Genomic DNA, 22,062 nt, shown 5'->3' on the forward strand with positions numbered 1-22,062 from the left:
TTGGCCCCAAAAGAACGAACAAAATCCCCAAAGGAAACGGATTCCCAAGGTAAATGGAGCAACTGCTCTGTCAGGTTTATTCTGAATATTCAGCGTTTTGTTATAGTAAATGTTGAAGGTTTTCTAAACTAGCGCGGGCCTCATGCATTTTTTTTTTATCTTTCTCCTTCGCCGAGGAAAATGGTGCCGTGTCTTTTCTGGTGCGGGACGAGCTCGTAATGGGATTTTTCGTACGCAGCAACGCTCAGAGCTTCATAACGAACGATTGAAACAAGGTGGAAGCAGAAATGCACGAAACAGCATGTACCGCCCGAGATACCTTCGTTCAACTCTAGCATTAAATTGTGGGTGCTTGGTTCTTCGTTGTGATGGGCTTTTGTTCTTATTTGCTTTTGTTTTGGTTTTTTAGGTTTTGGCTGCTTTTGCTTCTAATGTATGACACTGCTTTTGCCGAGATATTTTTTTTTAATTCCCCTATTTGGTTTCAAAATCCATTTATCAGACGCTAGTACTTTATATGCATGGGATAAAAAGCGTTCTGCGATTACATGTATGCTGTCTTGTTTTCTTGCCGATTTCCTGTCACTGGCTGTGTTCGGAGTGATAATGCTCTGTGTCACATGCGTGAGGTGAGGATTACGAGTGTGCCTCTTTTACGTCTAATAAACAGTTGGCAGAGTGCGCATGTGTTGTCTCTTCTTCTTGTGCCGTTGTCGTTGCGCGGCCATTCATTTCAACAGTGTTACCTTTAACTGCCGCATGCATTAGTGCTGAAAAACGTAATAAAAACGCATTTAAGCAAGAACACCTACATCCTTTATAAGTAGCTCCTTTATGTGTACTCTGTCAAGCAGATTGAGGCAATGGCGTTAAGAAAGCCGAATGCCGTGAAAAAGTAAACGGCAGCAAGGTTCATTCGCTTGGTGTCATCCGTCTTTAAAGAGAGTTCCGAGAGCGGGAGATTTTCGTTCATTGCAGTACACAGTTGTCGCGAAATGTACGGATGTATCACTTCCCACGTTTACTCACAAATGAAGCAACATGCCCGATCCTTTTGGAGCTTTTGCCATGTATGCAACGCACGAAGGTGGCATCGCGGGGCACGAGAGCACGAGTGACTCCTTGTTGTATGCGGCTCCTTGCGTTGAATTTTTTGATCCCATAGCTTAAGCAACCTGAAATCAGGTTCAAAAGCAGAAGTTTAAAACCGAAACTCCGAGAGCGTTTACTCAGTTTACTCGTGAACATGTTCACAATTGTCCGATATTAAAAAAAATGACCACAATCAGTATGCTAGAGATTATAAAACGTGTTTAAAACATTGAAAATATGCGTAAGGGTGACATATAGTTATTTTCACTACCACAGTTTTCCGGATTCAAGTTCAAACTTTACCCCTCCTTGACTTTGCGAGAAAAGACTGTGCTGGCTTCATTAGTGTGCAAGTAAGGTGGCGACTTACATGTCTGGACCACTTTGCTAGCTCAGCTTTACTAGCTTTACCCCCCTGGCCAGCTCCCATGCCAGCTCCAGCCTTTTGTGGTGTGTTAGTGTGTTCACCGTAGTTGTGGCTTTCGCGTGCTGGCGCCGAGCGTTGTGGTTTCAGCATGATGGGCAAGCACCTTAATAGCTACATGGCTGGGAGTTTGCTCTCGAACACAGCAAGCGTGCGGCGGGCAGAAAATTCGATGTGGCCAAGAAGTGCGCCCGATGATGGTGCAACCAAAAGAGAAACACAAGCTGCAAAAAGCGGGCTTTCTGAGGCAAGCCGTGCAAGTTTCCCGCACTGGAAGAAGAGCTGCTCTGCTCTGTGATGCAAGTGTTGACAGCGGACATGCTGCATGGCTTCTTGTGGGACGAGCGTGCACCAGAGCACAGCACCATCTTAGTCAAAATATTCCACGAGTGACGATTGAACGTAGAATAAATGCCGCTCATTCCCCGATTGGTGTGTTTTTACTTAACAAAAAAAATTCTTTTTTCGCACATCGCGTGTATGAGCCTCATCCCGAAAATTGGCCCTCGAATCTGGAAAAAAAAGTGCAGCCCTTACCACGGTATGGTATAGTACAGCAGCTGCATCTTACTGGTGCTCACCTACGAGGCAGGAACGTGAAGGCTAAAGAGGTCAACTTAAGTTAAGGACAACACAGCGAGCTATGGAGAGAAAAATGACAGGTGTAACATTAAGAGACCGGAAGCGGGCAGAGTGGTTGAGGGAACAAACGTGGGTTAATGACATCTTAGTCGAAATCAAGAGGAAGAAATAGGCTTGAGCAAGGCATGTAATGCGAAGGAAAGATAACCACTGGTCCTTAAGGGTAACGGAGTGGATTCCAAGAGAAGGCAAGCGTAGCAGGGGGCAGCAGAAAGTTGGGTGGGCGGATGAGATTAAGAGGTTTGCGGGGATACGGTGGCCACAGCTGGCAAAGGACAGGGATAACTGGAGAGACATGGGAGAGGCCTTTAGGATGCATTGAAAATGGCACGATGAACGAGGACAAGAGTAGAACACACAGGACAGGACAGGGTGCTGGCTGGCCCTGTCCTGTGTGTTCTACTCTTGTCCTTGTTCGTCGCGCCGTTTCTATTACACATACCAACTTACCCAAGCAAGCGTTTTACTTGAGAGGCCTTTGCACTGCAGTAGGTGCAGTCAGGTTGACGTTGATGTTGATGATGATGTATATGAAACATTCTAGAGCATTACTGCACTCCATTATGTCCTAGGATGCATGCACAAACAGAATCATTCTACTGTCATTCGTTACGAAATGCCGAAAGGATGAATGATAGGAATTGCAGAAAATGTAAAAGCTAAGAAAAAATCAACCTTAAAAGTTTATTCCCGCTACCTCGTTTATTACTCCCATGGTTTTCCTTTTGGCGAGAGAAATATGGCATTACAACCAATGGAAGCTGTGATCTTCATACCTCTCTTCTTCGTGACGATACTAAGATGGCGATGCTCTGTTGCTGGAAACCCACGGAATTCGCAATGCACTGGGCCCATCACAAGAGCGATTCGCTCACAATTTTTGACGGCCACACATACAAAAAGACGTGATTTTCTAAATTTGTGCTGTGTATTTTGCTATTATTTAAGACCTGCAGGTTACCGATAAAAATTAACTGGTAAAACAAATATTTTGAGCACGGTGTAAGAAGTAGCTTAGGTGAGAGGACGGTGGCGCGGGCCGCACGGCGGAAAGGCTCTGCTTCTAGAGAGCGCCTACAGATGGCGCGAGCAACTGCGCCCCTTTGGCCCGGCCTCCCGTACGCCCCGTCAATGCGAAAACTGCGCCCCGCTCATGGTGCTGAGGGCACGGTGTTAGCTGAGGGCATCGGCATTTTCCGTTTTAACACAGTGCTTTCAAAGACCTTCGAGCGGTTTGTGCCTAATATGAGGTCTGCTCGTTTAACCCCTGTTCATACTTAGTTGTGGGGTGCCAACAGAGTCTGACACCCTGATTATAAACCGCGCGCAGTAAGAAAGAAATCTGGCCGAGGAACGGTTTGGTTCAGTTTTGCGGGAGGCTGGATATAAATCATTACCTCTCCTTAACAACAAAAGCCGAGGCCTGAGCAATTATTTCGTATTGACAGGATGTTATAAACAGCTACTGTTGCGGCCGTGCTTGCTGTCGCAATCGCGTAAGGATACAAGCTAACAGCGTTTTTTTTTTCATTACACATGTAGTATTTTAATCAACCTTATTTGGCGTCGCTAGTTAAAAAGCCACCGGCATTATTTCTTTGCTATTCCCCGCATATGTAGCATAGCATCGCATCAAAACACTTTTTTTTCATGTCATTTATATTTTATATACTGAATTTTAGAATTTTCAGGCAAGAAAGCATGTAATACAAAACGTCAATATAAATAACATGCTCGATAAAAGAAGTGAATGAAACACGAATAAGCAAGAAAAGGCATGTTCAGTTCATTGAAGCGGTCCTGCTTACACAAGCTTAGACATTTTGCGCAAGTCTTGGCTCTTCTTTTCATGCTTGTTCTTCAGTTGCCTGCAGTACTGACGCATGCGTAGGCATATGTAGTAATGTAGCAACTTGGCGAGCATTTCTTCTTTGTGCGTACCACAAGGAAACGTGAAGTGGAAATTCTCTAGCACGGCATCAGTAGTTTTGTCGTATGCATCCCTGTCATCAGCGTACTTAGCAAACCTTTCCTCAGTGTATTTGAACAAGTCAAAGAGGTGCATATTTGGATGCGTGAGCCAGTCCCTGGTTTTGCAGTTCACGAGATCAGCTTCAGGCACATTTGCGAGACCTTTCTGTCCTTCAAGAGCACCCTTGCAAACGGAGCAGGTTGTAACATTGCGAAGTTTTCTTGACACAAACCCTGTAACGTAGTAGACAATGCAGTCAACTACAGTTGCATCTGTGTCAGGGTCGTCGAAATCGAAGACATCGTCGCACTTCCAGTTTCCATCATCGATGAGCCCGTCAAGTCTTTGCTTCAGTTCATGCAACTTTCCTGCATGTTGCGCAGCTGAGCCCTTATATATTTCTCTGATGTCAGCCAAAGTCACAACAGCTGCTTGCCTTTTATCAAGCACCGTGCAGTTCCCAAACTTCGGCGGTTTTACCAAAGAATATAAGCTGAGCATGTGGTACAGCTGTAGGAAGGTGGGAAACGTCGGGTGCTCATTCTGCCCACCAGCTTGCCTGATTATGCCAAAGAAGCGCTCCAGCGGGTCTTGGTTCATCTTTGCCGTCAATACATACTTGAAGCCGCAGTTCTTCAGCAGGTGAATTGACAGCTCCCGCACAGATTGCAATGTTACGCGTAGGCCTTCGGCAGTTGACTGTGTCAGAAAGAGGTCCTTGTGGATTTCACCGCTCACGACCTGTTGCTCCCACGAATCCAGCCACTCGGATGCAGATTCCAGGACACCAAAATCCTTGCACTCCAGTTTTAAACCTTCTGCCGGAAAGCGCCGGTTTAAAGCGTCAAACAAGTCATTTAAAAAAAGCGTGAATTCGACCGTCGGCTCCACATTGGTTAGACGAGGCGCACCTCTTTCTGCATAAAAAAGAATTCCTTTAGCCACAGAGTTGCTGAATACCTGCGTGGCAAGCTTTACCCTCATCCTGAGCATCTTGGAAGGGTTTATGTGGCTGTATGTTATTTTGGGACATACTTTGAGCTCTGTTTTGTTCTTGCTGTCTGCAACGAACAAGGCATCATAGCAGGACCACCTTATCAGCTTCCCGTCTTTTTTGAGAACCTTCTTGTCTAGTAGCCTGTTTCTGATGCATTTGAAAAGATGAGGTGTTTCAGACAGTACGTACACATTTCTTGAACTGTCCATTGGGTACTCAAAACACAGGGTAGTGTGACAAAGATGAAGCTGGCAGTGGCGCGGGACGGAGCGCTCGCGCTAGGCCAGCGGCCATTAAATCATCTCATAGCCATGGTTCACCACGTCTCATTCTTCGGCTGGCCGCCGCGTAACATTATTTTCTCACGGTGGTGACGCACGGCAAAGGCAATATGTCATTGTTCCGTAAAAAAGAGTAGGTGGCCGGGCTCCGTATATGCAGCAAGAGGCACAACAGGATCCAGTCGTCCGTGTACCGTCTGCTTGATTTTGATGCGCACTTAGCCGCTGCTATACATTCTTCTAGCAAAAGCAGCTGTGCTGGCGGTATATCAAGTCCCTTCAGTTTCTCCTTGATATCTTGTTCCTGCAAATCTGTTAGCTGCTTCATCGCCGCCTGCAACTGCCCCAGTAGAAGCTTGTTGCGCTTTGCCAGTCGTGCTCTTGAACGCTGAAGGGCTGACCTTGCACGTCGCAAAGCAGAAAGCTTCTGTTGCTGGACAGGCCCCACCGACAACCTGAAGCGCTTGAAAGGTATTTGCTGCTTGGCTCGCGCAGCTCGGCGATCAGCATGTATCCTTAGGGTGTCAGGAAGGCCAGAACACAGACGACAGATGGCACCCCGAGATGTCACCAAAAGGCATTTGTTGTGTTTCCAGTTTTTTTGAGAGTCCACAAAAGCACATTCAGGGGACACATCAGGGAAGTCCTTCAAACTAGGTCCTCCCCCACAGACATCTGTGTTGTCAACAACTTTCAGCATGGTTTGAACTTCAAGGGGTGACGTGGCGAAGGGGCTAATGCCCACTGCAGTAGGGTCGATCAACTTGTCGAATATGTAGACTTGCACGGTCATGTCGCTTTTGATGTGCACCGCCTTCCTGTTAAACAGTATCGACGATCCGTCGCTTGTCCTATGCGCAACCGCGGCGTCAATAAACACGACGTCCCTCACTCCTGCTACATTGATGAGATGCGCTGCCCATGAAGGCTGTGGTAGGCTAATGCAAGATACTCCACTGAAAAGCTGCTCGAACGATGAGTGAGATGAGTCATTCTCACTGGATTTTGCAACACAAGCGTTATCGTCAGAAGATGTTTCCATACTGTCCACTGGAAAAACATCTATGTTGCTATCTGACATCAGCACGCTGCTGCTGTCACTGTTCCGGTCACTCACAGAAGCAGCCACAGGAAGCGCTAGCCTGTTCACATGCTTTCGAGGGCTTTTAATCTTTTTCGAGAGGTAGCTTGGAGCGCCTTCGAAAATTGACGGCACAGCGTCTTTTGAAGGGCCCGCTCTTCTTGTTCCAGACATCAACACATGACCGTCGATTTCCGCAGACCACGTCTTCAGGATAAAATGAGAAGCGAAATGCTTTTCACAAACACGGTCCCTCCTTTGGAGTATGCGGTCTTTACGAGGTATAGCCCGTCTCCATGCTTCAAGTCTTGCTTCATCGTTTGGCGGCTTGAAAAGCGAGTACTTTTCTTTGCAAGACTTGTAACCAGTGTTGCAAAACGGTACGAAGCACTTTCCCATTATGCAGGCTCATGAAACAGTCCGAAGGTTCAGACGTACCTGACGGCCAAGTGAAAAATGCGTTGAGAAAACACGGTGGGCAGCAACCACGTGGCCACGCTGCACGTGGCAGCAATACAGCGGTAACCAGCCGATGATATAGGCGCGGGCGAAGACGGCGCGCGGGGGTCTCAGCGGGCGCAAGTTGCTAGCGCCCTCTCTTGACGCGTGGAGAAAGGAGAACTCCACGCCTTCTCTCCGCTTCGCGCCCAGCCCACGCCGCTCAGTCACCTAAGCTACTTCTTACACCGTGATATTGAGCGAATTTGTCGTTTTACTCGCTGCGTCCCCCTTAATTAATGTTAGGGACAGTGGTGGAACGCCTTCCTTCGGGGGGTGACACACTCACTGCATTAGGCTGGTCCAGCAGGATGAAGACCAGGTCAAAGCGGGACAGCAGTGCGCTGCCCATGCGCAGGTTTTCCGCCACCGTCCTGCCCCGGTGGTAGTGGCCCTTGAGGGGGTTGGCTGCGGCCAGGACCCCGGCCCTCGCTGGCAGCGACACGGTCAGCTCAGCTTTGGCTATGCTCACGCACTGCTGCTCCATGGCCTCGAGCAGGGCTCCCTGCGCCACCGACATCTTGTCCAGCTCATCAATGCAGCAGCACCCTGGTGAGGAAAGCAGAGGGAGTTTCGCATCTGCCACAAGCGGTTCGAGCGCTGGCTTGTGTGAACTAGGCTGACTCTGATATGGGGCAGACTGGAGTGCTTTGCTTGGCAGTCAAAATGAATTGGTCCATTTCTGCCAGCCACTAAGCACTGCAAAGTTTCCAAGGTCCCCAAACGTTTCCCTCGAAGCAGACAGCACACTGTTCATCATGAATCTGCCAGTGATAACAGAGAATTACACTCTGACCTTCCACAAAACTGCAGAACTTGTGGGAAGGTTGCAGACAACAAGAAGAAAAAGCCTTTCACAAGGCACAAGTTTGTTGTACAAGTTAACAAGAAGAGTACAGAGCACTGTTGAGAGCGTTCATGCGTTATCAGCATTTATGAACTTCAGCCCTTCTGCTTTGCAGTGCGCTGCCATTTTCGTGCGCTGCTACTGTGCACCAACCACGTTACCAAAACATTATAGATCTTCCACAAAGGCAAATTTTTTTTTCATGCAAACAAAAGTTGTTACTGCCTGCAAACTTTCCAAACCGTGATTACTCAACCTCTGCTGGTTCTGTGCACACCTCGCATTTGTCACAATGTTGAAATCGGAATGCACCCCATGTTTCAGTGCATGACACAAGTTTAAATAATGACCACCCTGCCTTAGTGCAATGGCAACATCCCCACCCCATTGTGAATTCAGCTGACGTGAAGTGGCCACACAGCAGAGCGCTTGTGTTTGTAACCGCTGTCCTATTTCATGTGCACTACTAGCCTTGAGCTGATGCTATGCAGAACCAACCAAGCTCACCCCTGTCTGCGAGGACCAGGGCGCCGGCCTCGAGAGAGGCCTCCCCGGCCGACCCCCGGCTGACTGCGACGGTGAGTCCCGCGACCGAGGCTGTGTTCCCACACACGAACACCCCCCGGGGGGCCACCCGGGCACAGGCATGCAGCAGCTGGCTCTTGCCCAGGCCCGGGTCCCCAACCACCAGGACGTGGGGGTCGCCACGCACGGGCACATGGTCGGGGTCATCCGAGTAACGCCTCACGCCGCCAAACAGGGCCAACAGCAGGCCAGCCTTGACAACCTGGCAGAGAGAGGGACACCTGTGGTCGTGCTACTCGAGAGGACAAGTGGCTATCATTTCTTTTCTTGCCACACACTGATGCTTCAGGATTCCTTTAACGCAAGTCCCTGTGGCACAGTAATATCCTCTTGACACGCGGCAATTAAAAATGTGTTCAACATATAAGCCAACTGAATAGCAGGCATGGCAGCCACGAAAAGAGACTCAGTGCTGTAGAAAGCTCTTTCTCAGCCACAGAAACAGCCTGTGCTGCCATCTAGAGAGTATGGCCAAAGTTGTATATGACTTCCCTCCTCTTCAGGAGCCTTCATAAAGCGGCAGTCAGTGCGAACCCACTTCACAGTTAAAAAAAGAAGCTACCACAGTGCACATGGTAAAGCCCTTGTTTATAGTGATACTGAAACCAACACACATAAGCACATATTTGAGCAACGAAAGCTCTAACTTTCCCCTGAGCTTCGTAGAGAAATTTCATGAACTTCCCTGCATGCAGCCAAAAGTTCAAAATGCAGCAAAAGCTATTGTAATCATGTTTTGGGGCCAAAATTATGACACCTTAAAGTTATAAAAAAACTCGGCCATAAGATTTGCACTATAGCACTGCATCGTCTCAGGCTTACCCAAAAGCATGGGCCAGGCCAAGTACAGCAAATTTTTGCCAGGCCTGGGCCAGGCTCAGGCTTCTGTAGTGAACAGGCACTTTCCATGAACGCCCACTCCTTATGCTCTCGTGGGGTTAACAAATGGCAGCTCAAGACAATCAGCACCAGATCTCACCTACAGTTGCAGTTGAAGGAGCCCGGCAATCACTTGGGCCCGTGTTGACCGAGCTTCCAAGGGGAATCGTTATGCCTTCGTTATATTCATTATTTCGTTATAAACCATTTCGTTTTAATGAGGTTCAACTGTATTTTCAGAGTGCAAATTTCTTAATCTTCGGTAATGTGCAATGCAAGATGTCAAGAATGCAATAAAATGAAAATGCGGAAAACACAAAACAATTCAGACGAAACAGAATATGTACCACTTTTTTCCTTAAAATCATTTGCTCTCTTTGCAAACCTCTCAGGTTTTGAAGCATTAAAATCTGATCAACACACTACTTTTGCTTGCCGCCACCTTAATTTTACAAGAAACATTAAGCATGGTAGTAGAAGCATATCTATGAAGTGCACCTACAGAATGAAGAAACAGTTTACTTTTACAGTTTACAGTTGAAAGTCAGCACCCCTGTTGTTGTGTATAAATGTAGTCGTCTTTTTTGCGCTGTTAAAAAATGCATAAAAACCAACTCACCCAGTTTTCTGTTCTTCTCAGTTTACTTTAAACAGTCCAATATAGCTTGCCAAGAACTATGAGGGTGTCTTTGCTGTTTTGGTACTAAATTTTTGGCTCTGAATATCCTCCACAGTATATGCCATTGCTCTGTAATGTTCCACACACTACATTAACAAGTCTCATATTTTCTGATAATAGTATTATTTCTCCTATTTTGTGGTGGTACTCTTCCGGGTTCCTTGGAGCAAAAAGTAGGCTGGGCATGCGGGCAAATCCGGGCCTTGGAAGGGGCACACAATAAATGCTTAGTTCATATAACACCCGTACAGTACGGTTTACCTCCTTTCGTTCTGTGTGTTCATGCTAAGCCCTTTTGTAATGAAATCGCACTACCTATAAGACCCCGCTCTTCTGCCTGTCAAGCCTCTTTTTTTCAGTTCTTTCTAAACTAACCGTCCAAGATACAACAGCAACTCTTTCAGTTTCAGCAAAGTATGGGGCCTGTAGAAGCTGGCATCTCCATTATGTAATATAACCAAGCCCAATGAAAGTTCCTGCATTTTGTTGTCCCTGGATGGCAAGAGACAGCCGACCGTGGGAGGCTTCTGCTCTTTGAAAAGACACTGCAGCGTACACCTCGCTGCGTTATGGACTCGCAAGTGTTACAGGCTGTTACAGGCTGTTGGTTAAGCAAGGGTACTGCGCAAAAAAAACACGGATGAGAAGACAACAAGGATGGGCAGAGGCTTGCAACTGGGTTTATACATAACTTAGATCATCATGTCTGCCAAAACATTTACTGCGCACATGATAGAAACCTGCTTTCTTTCTGATACAACTTCATCAAGGTGTCGCTGACACAATCATGCTTTTTGTTCTTATTGAAAAAGGGCCAGCCAGCTCGCGTGCCTCCTGGTCACTACTACACCTCAAAATTTTGGTTCTTCCCAGCAAAGGCAGTAACGGATTATCGCAAGAAGTCAAAGGGCAAGCGCCACGGTGCGATGGCAAATTAAACCCTTTTCCAGTCTTTATCGAAAGCTGGTGTTTAGACATCGGCCGGTTTGGCCAATGTAAACTTTCCCACACGTCAGGTCGTGTACAACCCCGACCGAGCACCTGACGCACTGGGTGGCGTGGCGTTTCATGCAGTCTCGCAAGCGTCTTTCTCTGAAGATGATCCGAGTGAGGCCAACTTGCACGGGGCAGAAAATGCCAGCGGCACACCGTAGTGATTGGCTACGTTCTTCAGGTTGTGGGACACCGCATCAATATAGGGGACAACCGCCAGTCTGAGTTCTTCACTACCGCCAACTTCCTGGGGTGCTCTGATCTTCAATCTCTGCTTCTCCACCACAGCAATCACAACTGAAATGGGGAGACCAGCTTTCAGCAACCCACCAACCTGATCACTGAGGCTGTCATGTACCAGATGAACATGATTTCCCCAAGGCTGCCCTCAAGCACAACATACCAATGGCCCGTTTTACCGTCTTGGAATGCACGTACTCATACGGCAACAGGTCTTTTCGGGCTCATGGTGAGTATATCCAGCACATGTGGTCTGGTGTTAGAATCAAGTTAATATCTGAAAACTGCAGTCTATTCTGGTCAGGTAATTCCTAAGTGAAGGTTAAACCACTCCAGTGTCGTTTAAAGACCAGTAGAGTCCATGTGTGTCAAACCGGGTTGCTCTTTAAGAAGAACCAAACAGTCACCTATGTATCTAAAAACCTCAAGAACTATCTCACCGCCCAAATAGCATGCCAGATCACGATCAATGCTGGTCAAGAAAATATTCGTAAGTACAGGTGCCACACAAGAGGCAACACGAATACCCTCGCGTTGAACAAGGACCTGGCAGTCAAAAGTTACAAAGGTTGACACAAGAAAGAATGCAAGGACACCATTCAACGACACCATTATCCTCAATACAAGACCTAATGGCACAAAACACGGCTTCGTGAGGCCTTCGATAAAGACCGGAAAAGGTTCCAATTTGCTGTCGCATCGCGGCATATGCCCTTTGACTTCCTACGATAATCCATGGCTGCCTTTGCTGGGAAGAACCAAAATTTTGAGGTGGAGTAGTGACCAGGCGGCATGTGAGCTTGCTGACCCGTTTTCAATGAGAACAAAAAGCATGATTGCGTCAGCGACACCTTGACAAAGTTGTATCAGAAAGAAAGCAGGTTTCTAGCATGCACACAGTCAATGTTTTGGCAGATATGACGATCTAAGGATCTATGTTCTTCTGAATAAACCCAGTCACGAGTTAGTGCCCGTCGTTGTAGTCGAGCTTTTTTTTGTGCAGTACCTTGCTAAACCATGTATGACCGACTCGCCCAACAGCAAGCATTTTTGTTTGACACGTTTGCAAAAATTAAACCCAAAACTATGAGGCAGAAAACGGGCTTCAGTAAATTATTTTCAGCAATTTGATATGTCTGGTACTCAAGGCACTTTAACTTTCTTCAGGACAAAAAAAAGAAAAAACAAGGACCAATTCAAGCAGAACCAGAAACTGGAGAATTTTACACCTCTGTTCTAAAAACGAAGCACATTTTTTTTTACTGAAATTCACAGTAATAAGAACATCAGCATTTCTGTAGCATGCTTATAGTTGTGTTGTTTCGGGCCTGAGCCAGGACTGCACACTTGACAGGCCGGGCCGGACCGGCTAGAGTTTCCCGGCCATGCATGTACCTATTAGAGGAACCGGGCTGGGCTCAGGTGGGTAACAGTAGAGGGTACCGGGCCTGGGCCAGTATAGTTACGGCCTGTACAGTGCTGCAATTTGCACTCTGGGCGTAGGGAGATTATGTCAGCACCGAGAAAGAAACAAGCTGAAAAGCTCATCTTTGAAAAAAAGATAAGAAGAAAACCGGTACAAACTGGTGCAAGCAACACTGCAGCATGGCTAAGGGTCACAGTATGCTGATTAACGATTTTTGAAAGCATGGCACGAAACTTGGCATTTGCAGCTTTGTCTCCAAATGATGAATTGCAGTTTGGGTCCATCCCAGAGGAGAAATAAATCAAAGACACAGCCAACGCCAAACTCAAAAGTGAATAGATATAATGCAAAAACAAGTTCCAACAGTGTCTTTGGCTTCGCATGCTGATGTATTTAGCAACAAATCTGTCATTTGTAACAATATGCTGTAGATTGCTTGGCAGCAAAGCATGCTCATGACTATGCCTATGCTCCATCCCAGTAGTTCCTCACAGTGCTACCTAATCTGTGATGTTTTAAAGTGCACATGTGCCAAACATTATTTGATATCAAGCCTTACACATCACGTACGCTATTTCCTCAGTTTTGTGTGAGTGACTCTTGAGTGCTCACAAAGCAGGACCCTTGGACGCCTTGGACTGAATTTGTCACTGTTACTACCGTTTTCAGTACAATCACTGGCATAACATGCATTCAGTACATAAACAGAGGCAATAAGATTTCGCATCGTCTCATCTCGCCTATCATAAAACACAGAGCAATATATTTCCCTTATTTCTTATTTAGAGTGACTATTCTGCTGCTTTTAGTCCTGAAGGGAAGCATCGATTTGTTGACAAAATGCTTCCTTTTCTAACCACCAGATGACGCCACTATGCTGAGCTTTTCGTTAAGTCTCCGTTTGCATGCACTGAACTAAATGTACGGATATGACAAATGGCATAACAGCACGCAAAATGTTAGCATTTAATGCACGTAGGCATGCATAGGGTAATGGTGCGTAGGTGGAGTAACCATAGCTGTGTACTCCGCGAGCTGACGACATGCAGACAGCTTGGCATGGAGGAACATGTTTAACGCACTCTCCTGATTGGCTGAGGAGGTCTCTGCCTTTGGTAGTGCTGCAAGCATGGAGGAAAGAGCTGAAGGATTGCTAAAAGCAGTACATAAATGACTTAATATATATTGTGAGCAAGTTTTCAAGGACTGGGGGGATGGCACTGCCTAATGCAAGCCTCAAGTTTATGCTCATAGCAATATCAATGGCCTGCTATGAGAAAAAGCAGCATTTTAGAATTTCTCATGAGGCCCTGCTTTCGTGTGAAATGAGTTACCATGCATTTTAATTTATTTATCTGACGTGCAATGAAAAGCAAGGCCACTGACCTCATGACCATATATGGCGGGGCACAGGGAATTCACCAGAAGACGAAACAAGTCTGGCTTGTCGTGGATTGCTTCGATGGCATAGTAGTCGAGCCTCCCAAGGTCGGGTCCAAGTGGCGTCGCGGCCACGACTGCCTCACGCTGTTCACCCAGAAGATGGTTCGCCACCAAGTGACAGTCCACGGGACCCACAGAGTTTGAAGGAGTGTCGGACCGTGCTAGTTCCACAATGCCCGTCACGGTCACCACATCACCGGGCACGGCCGCCCCGACCAGGTCATCGGTCAGTTCACAGTCGATTATTCGTGGAATGCGGCCGCCTTCAGTACCCTCCTCTAATTCCTAGCAAAAAAATAAACGAAAAAAGAAGCAATGAGGTTTCACGAAAAATCACAATAAGGACCATATGGTGGCATGTCACAGACAGCCTGTTTGATTTTACTAAGAGAAGTATTGCGAGCATCATCTGCCCAAAGCAAAATGGATAGGATATTTCCTTTAATGTAGTTTAGACTTATATGGTCATAGCATTATCGATATAGTAAAATTGTTACAAGAAAGAAAGGATATCTCACACTGCCAACAAAGATACCAATAAAACTTACCCAACCAAAGCTGTCTACTAAATGAGGCATTGGCTCTGTGCCTGTGGCACTCTATTATGTCCTGCCTAGAGGCCTGCTGGCAGAGTTTCCCACTCCAACAGCCAGAGCAGAGAACTCATTATGATAACAATATTTAAAAGCAACATCCCCCTCCACTGCTAATAGGCAACTACCGGTTATGTTTCCTAAACACTGACAATATCACCTTTTATGCTCTCTCCTTTGGTTGGAGGACGCTGATGGGTACCAGCCAGCCTGCCATTTCACTTCACGCAAAACTATCACTAGTAAAAAAATTTCAATACCATCTCGGTATTTTTTTTTTAATGCGATGTTGATTGCCTCAGGGCATAAAACGGTATGTAATGATAGATGAGGATGCCTAAATAAATGAGTAAAGGTTCACTGATCTAATGAAATCGAGCAGTGAACGATGATGAGGTCCTTATGTCCAAGCAGTGTATGAAGCACTAATAATATAATAATATATTATATTATAATATAATATAATAATATTTTACAGGTGCATCTTCGAAGCTCAGGTCAGAGGCCGTTGAGAGAAGACGTGTCACGGCAGGCGCACACCCAGGAGTCAATCAGGAACCAGCACAGCACTTCGTTCACCTCTTCGTCGCACCGCGTGAACGGCTGCGGTCGTTCCCATTACAGTTAGCTCCCCGGCGAAAAGAAGCCATCCTGGCAACTTACGGGGACGAAAGAGTGGTCGGGTCATAGTAGGGCTTAAGACGCTCGACGTGTACAGTTTCACGCCCCCGGCGACGATGATCCGGAGATGGGTCAAGGGGCTCAACTATGTAATTCACGGGAGAAGATTGTTGTAGAATGCGGTAAGGGCCGTGATAGCGGGAAAGCAGTTTCGTGGCGAGGCCGGGAGTGAAAAAAGGCACCCAGAGCCAAACGAGTGCGCCAGAGGGATGTGACACAGGAGGGTCCGAGGGGTCCCGACGGTGCTTCTGGTGCCGCTGGAGCTGTGCGGTGAAAGAGCGCGCAAGTTGTCGACATTCTTCGGCATACATGTAAAGCAAAATGGTGGTTTGAGCTAGTTGGTACAGCTTTAAAATTTCACCAGCGCTGCGACTAGGAACAAGAAACAGAGAAGGAAGGCGCTTGTCCTTGTCTTCCTTCTCTGTTTCTTGTTCCTAGTCGCAGTGCTGGTGAAATTTTAAAGCATACATGTGAGCTTCGGAAAGGGTCTCGGAAGGCTCAGGACGATAGGGAAGGATGGTGTCCATGGTGGATGTAGGCTCTCGACCATATAAGAGAAAAAAAGGGGAGAATCCCGTCGTTGTCTGCGTAGCCGTATTATACGCGTAGGTTACGAAAGGAAGTACTTTGTCCCAGTTGGAGTGGGCAGTATCAACGTACATGGCGAGCATGTCACTGAGTGTGCGGTTAAACCACTCAGTCATGCCGTTGGTTTGGGGGTGATTGGCGCTGGTACAGCGATGAACGATTTGGCATTCCTTTAGCAGTGCCACGACGACTTCCGATAGAAAAACACGGCCACAGTCACTGAGCAGTTCTTTCGGGGCGCCGTGACGAAGAACAAGACTGTGTAGGATGAAAGAAGTAACATCCTGTGCGGTAGCAGATGGGAGAGGCGACGTTTCAATGTAGCGGGTTAGGTGGTCGATGGCCACAATGACCCAGCGGTTGTTAGCCGAAATGGTTGGAAGCGGACCGTAAAGATCAATGCCGACACGGTCAAAGGGGCGGGCGGGGCAGGGTAACAGCTGCAATGGAGCGGGGTTGTGGCGAGGAGGGTTCTTGCAACGTTTACAGGCTGTACATGACCGAATGTACAGACATACGAAGCGGTACATACCGCGCCAATAATATCGCAGACGCAGGCGAGCATACATTTTCAATACACCGGCATGGCCGCATTGTGGATCGGCGTGGAAAGAGGCGCAGATCGCAGCATGGAGGTGGCGAGAAATCACCAACAGCCACTTCCGCCCGTCGGAGAGGTAGTTCCGCCGGTATAAGAGGCCATCACGAACAGCAAAATGGTGGGCTTGGTGACGAAGAGTGCGGGACGAAGAAAGTGGCGACGGATTAGACAGGAAGGTGAGGAGGGAGTTGATCCAAGGATCCTGCTGTTGTTCGGAGAGCATATCAGGGACACCGAACGACGAGAAATCGTAGGCACAGATGAGGGCAGAGGCGGAATCACAAGGGAGTGGTGAACGGGAAAGTGCCTTGGCGTCGGAGTGCTTGCGTCCAGAGCGATAAATGACGTGAATATCAAATTCCTGGAGACATAAAGCCCAGCGGGCAAGTCAGCCAGAGGGATCTTTGAGGGAGAACAGCCAGCAGAGAGTGTGATGGTCGGTGACGACATAGAACGGCCGGCCGTAGACGTAAGGGCGAAACTTGGCAATCGCCAAAATGATGGCGAAGCATTCTTTTTCTGTGACACAATAGGTAGATTCCGTCTTGGTGAGGGCGTGGCTGGCGTAAGCGACAACATATTCCGGATACCCAGACATCCGTTCGGCAAGAACTGCGCCCAAACCCACACCGTTCGCGTCAGTGTGAATTTCAGTAGGACAGTCGGGATCAAAATAGCGGAGTATTGGGGGGGAGACCAGGAGGCGACGTAAAGTATTGAATGCTGCATCGCAGGTGGGTGACCAAGACGAGAGATTCGGGCTGCCGGCAAGAAGCTGTGTTAAAGGGGCGATGATACAGGCGAAATTCCAGATGAAGCTGCGGAAGTGCCATGGACGGGGTTGGAGCATAATAGGCAGGGCTGCTGTGGTATGTGGGAGAGGCAAGCGAGCGCGGTGTCCGGGTGGCAGCTTCAGCATAGGTCAGTGGCGCTGCGACAGGAAGAGGGGGGGGGACTGGATGGCAGGACTGCAGCGACCTGCTCCTGAATAGCACAGCGGATAGTCGGCACAAAGGAGGGCGCTTGGTCCGTAGTAGGGCAGGCAGGGTCTGGAACGTGATGGAGAAGAGAAAGCTGGCGGGCGACTTCCTCGCGTATAAAATCTTTGACGCGCTCCATGAACAGGGAATGGTCCAAAGACGAGGGTCCAAGGGCCAAGCCAGCAAGAGTGTCGGTAGGCGCACCAGACTGCCGCATAGAAGCGCGTTGCTTGCGCAACTCGTCAAAGCTTTGGCACAGCTCGATGACGGCACTGACGGAGGTGAGATTCTTCGCCAGGAGCATTTGAAAAGCGTCATTGGCGAAGCTTGTCTTGAATGATGACCAGGTGGGAAGGTCGGCTTCATGGTTACGAAACCATAAGTTGGCAACGTCTGTGAGATAGAAGAGGATGTTGCTTAACTTGACAGAATCGTCCCACTGATTGTAAGTGCTGACGCGCTCGTATGAGGCCAGCCAGTCGTCGACGTCATGGTCGGCCGTATCGCTAAATAAGGAAGGGTCGCGCTGGCGTTGCATCCCGGAGGAGAGGACCATGGTAGGGATGGCCGGCGATGACTGGGTCGGAGCGTTTGGCATTGTTGGCGGTGCGAGTAACGTTCCGCTCCTAAGTTCCAGGTTGAGCACAGGGACGGGGATCGAAGCACCTCCACCAAGTGTACAGGTGCATCTTCGAAGCTCAGGTCGGAGGCCGTTGAGAAAAGACGTGTCACAGCAGGCGCACACCCAGGGGTCAATCAGGAACCAGCACAGCACTTCGTTCACCTCTTCGTCGCACCGCGTGAACGGCTGCCAGTCGTTCCCATTATAATAAATATAATATAATATAATATAATATAATATAATATAATATAATATAATATAATATAATATAATATAATATAATATAATATAATATATAATATAATATAATATAATAAACTATAATGAGATTTTACAGACAAGGTACCTAAGCTTAATTTAATGTCGGACGCAATCAGTCAGACAAAATACACACAAAGCCTTCTTTTTGTAGACCTCCATCAGTTTTCTATGTTCAGCTCCTGCAATTTTTCTCACCCGTATAGACAGTGTTAAACAACCAGTTGTCAAATGCTTAACAGTATACATAATCCTTGTCTAGCTTAATGACCATCTAGATGAGTGTAAACGGATATGACTGCCTCTTTTAGTTTTTTGTTTCATGCATTGATGTGCCAGCCCAGATAATGACAACTTTGTACTACGCAAGTGGTACATGATGTTTTATATGTTTGAATTGTATCCGAATTTTAAAATGAAAACCTTATTACTTCTTGATTTTAATCCTACTTATGCAACTGCTTACGCACTGTACAATGAGCATGCTCTTCGTCAAGCATCTGCTTGGCTTTTTGTGCATGTCCCCAAAAACACCACGATGTTTAATTAAAGATTCTGCACTTGATGCTGAACTTATGCCCGTCATGGAATTTACATCAGCACGATGCAGCCAGCTGACGGGCGAGGACTACTAAACACGCTTCCACTAATAGGTGGATTGTATAATCTACCACGGTAATGGAGTCAGTTCACTAATCACTCAACTCCACACACATGAAGCAGTAACCTATTAAACACAGCTCCTCTGCAGTCATCGTTAGAGTGTTATAAATACTCTATTTCGTCAGAGCACAGAAATTTGGAATAGACTTAATGGGTCACTACGTGAGTTAGCACACGCTGAATTGGTGAATCAACTGCCCAGTCTTGTGTGTTAATTTTGCTCTTTTATATTACATGCGCTGAACGCTGTATTTCGAGACAACGCACCAGCTTATGTGAAATTATTGCCAGAGTGAACAGTACCTGAAGCCTCAGTGACTGCCAGTCGACAAGCTGAGTCAGAGGTGACGTCACTTGTTCCTGGAAGCACTTGGAGCGGCAGCCCCTCTCGGGGCAGCCCGAGGGTGTGGTGAAGTAGCCACCTGGCTGCACCACCGCCTGGACTGCGCCGCAGCCGAGGCAACGGAAGCCAAGAGTGCGGTACAGCGGCTTCACTTCGCTCGCACGAACAACAGTGCCCCGAACAGCCACCAGGCAGCCACACGTCATGCTGCGAACATCCCGCAGAGGCATCACTGGCTCAAACCCGGCAATGCGGACTGTCAGCTCGGGAAACGGGTCTTCCGCGCCATCGTCCATGCAATGTTGGTCATGTTTTGTGAGGGCTTGGCGTAATGAAAGACCTGGAAGGAAAGAAATAGCTGCAATTGCAGTCACTTGCTGATTTTAGAACATGACTAACAGCTTTACCTTTCATCATGCTTGCACGGTGATGAAGAGGTAGAAGCACGAATGAGAAGTGAAGTGCACAAGTTGCTTAGAAGAATAATGATCCTTCTAAAACATCAAACAGTTCATGCGCGTCCAAGTTTTGGAATGACTGATGCATAACCTTAGGCCGCATCTACTGGTGGCTACCACACTCAAGTTGCACTGTAGGAACATGCAGTATGTATGCTGTAGCACCTGTATTTCAGTGCAAGTTTTCAGCTAATAAACTTCGCAAACGGTGTGCGTGCCCCAGAAACTTGCTTACCCAGTAATTTGAGGACATCGCAAGGTCGGAGTTTCAGGCAGACTTTCAGGTCAGGCCAGCCCTCCCGAACGCGTGCATCAGCCACCATCTCCTCTACGTTGATTTGATAGGAGCTGCGGGACCGGTCGAAGACACCCGCTGATCCCACAAGCTTGGGAACTTGTTCATCAAAGTACGCTTCCAGAAGCGTGAGTCGCCGTAAGATGACAGCGTCGGGCGAGTAGTCCTCGTTCGGGAAGTAGAGGTTCCAGCCTGGGTACGGCGAATGACGACGGTTTGCGAGGCTACGGCCATCGTGGCTGCTATCCTCCTCACTGTTGTCGCCCCCCGTGTTAACCGGACGCCGTCGATTAGCATCGAACCTCGTGCCGCCAGCGCGCCGTCGGAACCGCCAACGACCACTTCTGGGCCAAGAGCCATGGCTCATGTCAAATACGAATGCTAATGCTAAGCGTGCAAGCAGATGGTCTGGCAGAGTCGCATGCTGCGCTCGCAAGGAAGAGAGACTGGGCCTAGCTCTGCTATAAGCTTTGACGACCAAACGAAGGAAAACTGTCCCTTGTATTTACTTGTGCCCTTCGAGCGTCGCAACACAAGACCACGAACTGTATTTACCGCGCTTCGTATGCCGGCAAAGCAAACTAAACTGCTTGAGACGTCTAACGCTACGACTTGAGCTGGCTAGTTCCATGATGATGATATGGCACTACTACTCACGGAGCTGAGTTGGCGGCTTATCTGCGATGCTCTTTGCTTTCGGGACCAATGCGCTACACATGCACTGGCTATGTCGAGCCAGTATGCTGCTAATTTTTTTCCGCATCGCTAGATTGCTATGTTCATTTCCTTTTCGCCCCGCAGAGAGAAACTTCCGCGCCACCATGCACTCACTGTGTAGGTAAAAATTTTCTGCGTTTGCCGTGTAATTTTGCAGTGAACGCTTGTCTGCAGTAACCACCGTCCCTACAAAAGGTGGCCCAATGCTCTGCTCCCCCCAAAAAAGAAAAGCTGCAGCTACGTGCGAATCTAACTGCGCCAGTTTACCAAATAAATGCTGCAACCTGAACGCGATTCCAACCATTTCTGTGTGAAAAATACCTTACGAAACTCTCTCGCTCACACACACACGTAGATATATATGTATATATAAACCTTAAAGCAGTGTTTTTTTCTCCTCACTGGGCAATAGTGGTCTCACGGAGAAAAAATGTTTTTTTTTTTTCCTGCTCCCTATGTTGTTGGGTCAAGATTCTTTTCCCCCCTGCCATCACGGCCAGGAGGAGCGACAAGTTCCCGCATTACTCCCCAAAGGTTGCTGCACAGCCAGGCACCTTGTCTACAGTCTCAGCTCAGCTCGACACGCCTGTCAATAAGCAAGCATGCGGTGCTTAACAAAGCAGAGGCCGCATCTAGATATTGTATTTTCCTACTGCTTTCATGTTTTCGTGCAGGTCCCGCTCCCCTTCCTCCTATCCATGCTTATTTCTTTGTTTCTTACTCGTAATTTTTTTTTTACTTCTACTTGTTCCTGTTTCTCGCTCACCTGTTCTGTGTCCAACACCTGGAAAAAGGGGAAACACCAGCGAAGACAAACCACCCTTGAAAAAGATCGGTCCTACGAGCGAAACGTAGAGTCAAGTAAAAATGTTTCCGTTAATGAACCATATACCTAACTATATACTTCAAGCAGTCACGCAAATCATGTTTCCACAATCAATGCACAGATTTGAAAGAAAACAGACGTGGCGAAAAAAAGTACAGCGTTTCTTCAGCACAAGTGTATTGCCAACCTAGCCCTAGGAACTTTTTTCTTTATATATATATATATATATGTGTGTGTGCGCGTGCGTGTGTGTGTGTGTGTGTAATTTCCACCATCACCTGGAGTAGCTTGCTAGGTGTACAACCAGGCTGTCTCTAGTGAGAAGTAAACAATGACCCCTCTGCATTTCCCAGAGAGC

General features: G+C 47.6%; 3 protein-coding genes across 10 annotated transcripts in view; all 3 read right to left on the minus strand.

Annotated features, from left to right (window-relative positions):
* The window catches only part of LOC149365224 (DNA helicase MCM8-like), a 90,486-nt gene that overhangs the window by 59,941 nt on the left and 8,483 nt on the right, over positions 1 to 22,062 (minus strand). For 5 of the 8 annotated variants that reach the window (XR_016282535.1, XR_016282536.1, XM_089541033.1 and 2 more), the window contains exons 1-5: positions 20,102 to 20,755; positions 19,369 to 19,748; positions 14,023 to 14,364; positions 8,342 to 8,621; positions 7,277 to 7,536 (exon numbers count right to left, since the gene is read on the minus strand). Coding sequence is in view for 6 of the 8 variants with exons in the window: in XM_089541033.1 (XP_089397159.1) it covers positions 7,277 to 7,536; positions 8,342 to 8,621; positions 14,023 to 14,364; positions 19,369 to 19,748; positions 20,102 to 20,528 (1,689 nt within the window). In the remaining 2 variants the exon portion in view is untranslated. Of the gene's footprint in view, positions 1 to 7,276; positions 7,537 to 8,341; positions 8,622 to 14,022; positions 14,365 to 19,368; positions 19,749 to 19,815; positions 20,056 to 20,101; positions 20,756 to 21,644; positions 21,717 to 22,062 lie in introns of those variants that run through there. The other 3 variants (XM_089541049.1, XM_089541056.1, XM_089541065.1) reach the window with 3 other exon arrangements.
* Positions 3,857 to 5,114, minus strand: LOC149365226 (uncharacterized). The gene is made up of 2 exons (XM_089543844.1): positions 5,042 to 5,114; positions 3,857 to 4,948 (listed from the first exon to the last, which is right to left on the minus strand). The coding sequence occupies exons 1-2, from the start codon at positions 5,112 to 5,114 to the stop codon at positions 3,963 to 3,965; spliced, it is 1,059 nt and encodes a 352-aa protein (XP_089399970.1). The 3' UTR covers positions 3,857 to 3,962.
* LOC149365227 (uncharacterized) lies at positions 5,482 to 6,939 on the minus strand. Its single transcript, XM_089553686.1, has one exon. The coding sequence runs from the start codon at positions 6,886 to 6,888 to the stop codon at positions 5,482 to 5,484; it is 1,407 nt and encodes a 468-aa protein (XP_089409812.1). The 5' UTR covers positions 6,889 to 6,939.

Source organism: Amblyomma mixtum, chromosome 1 (genome assembly GCF_055824585.1).
Source record: "Amblyomma mixtum isolate Tamu chromosome 1, ASM5582458v1, whole genome shotgun sequence".
Classification (NCBI taxonomy): Eukaryota; Metazoa; Arthropoda; class Arachnida; order Ixodida; family Ixodidae; genus Amblyomma; species Amblyomma mixtum.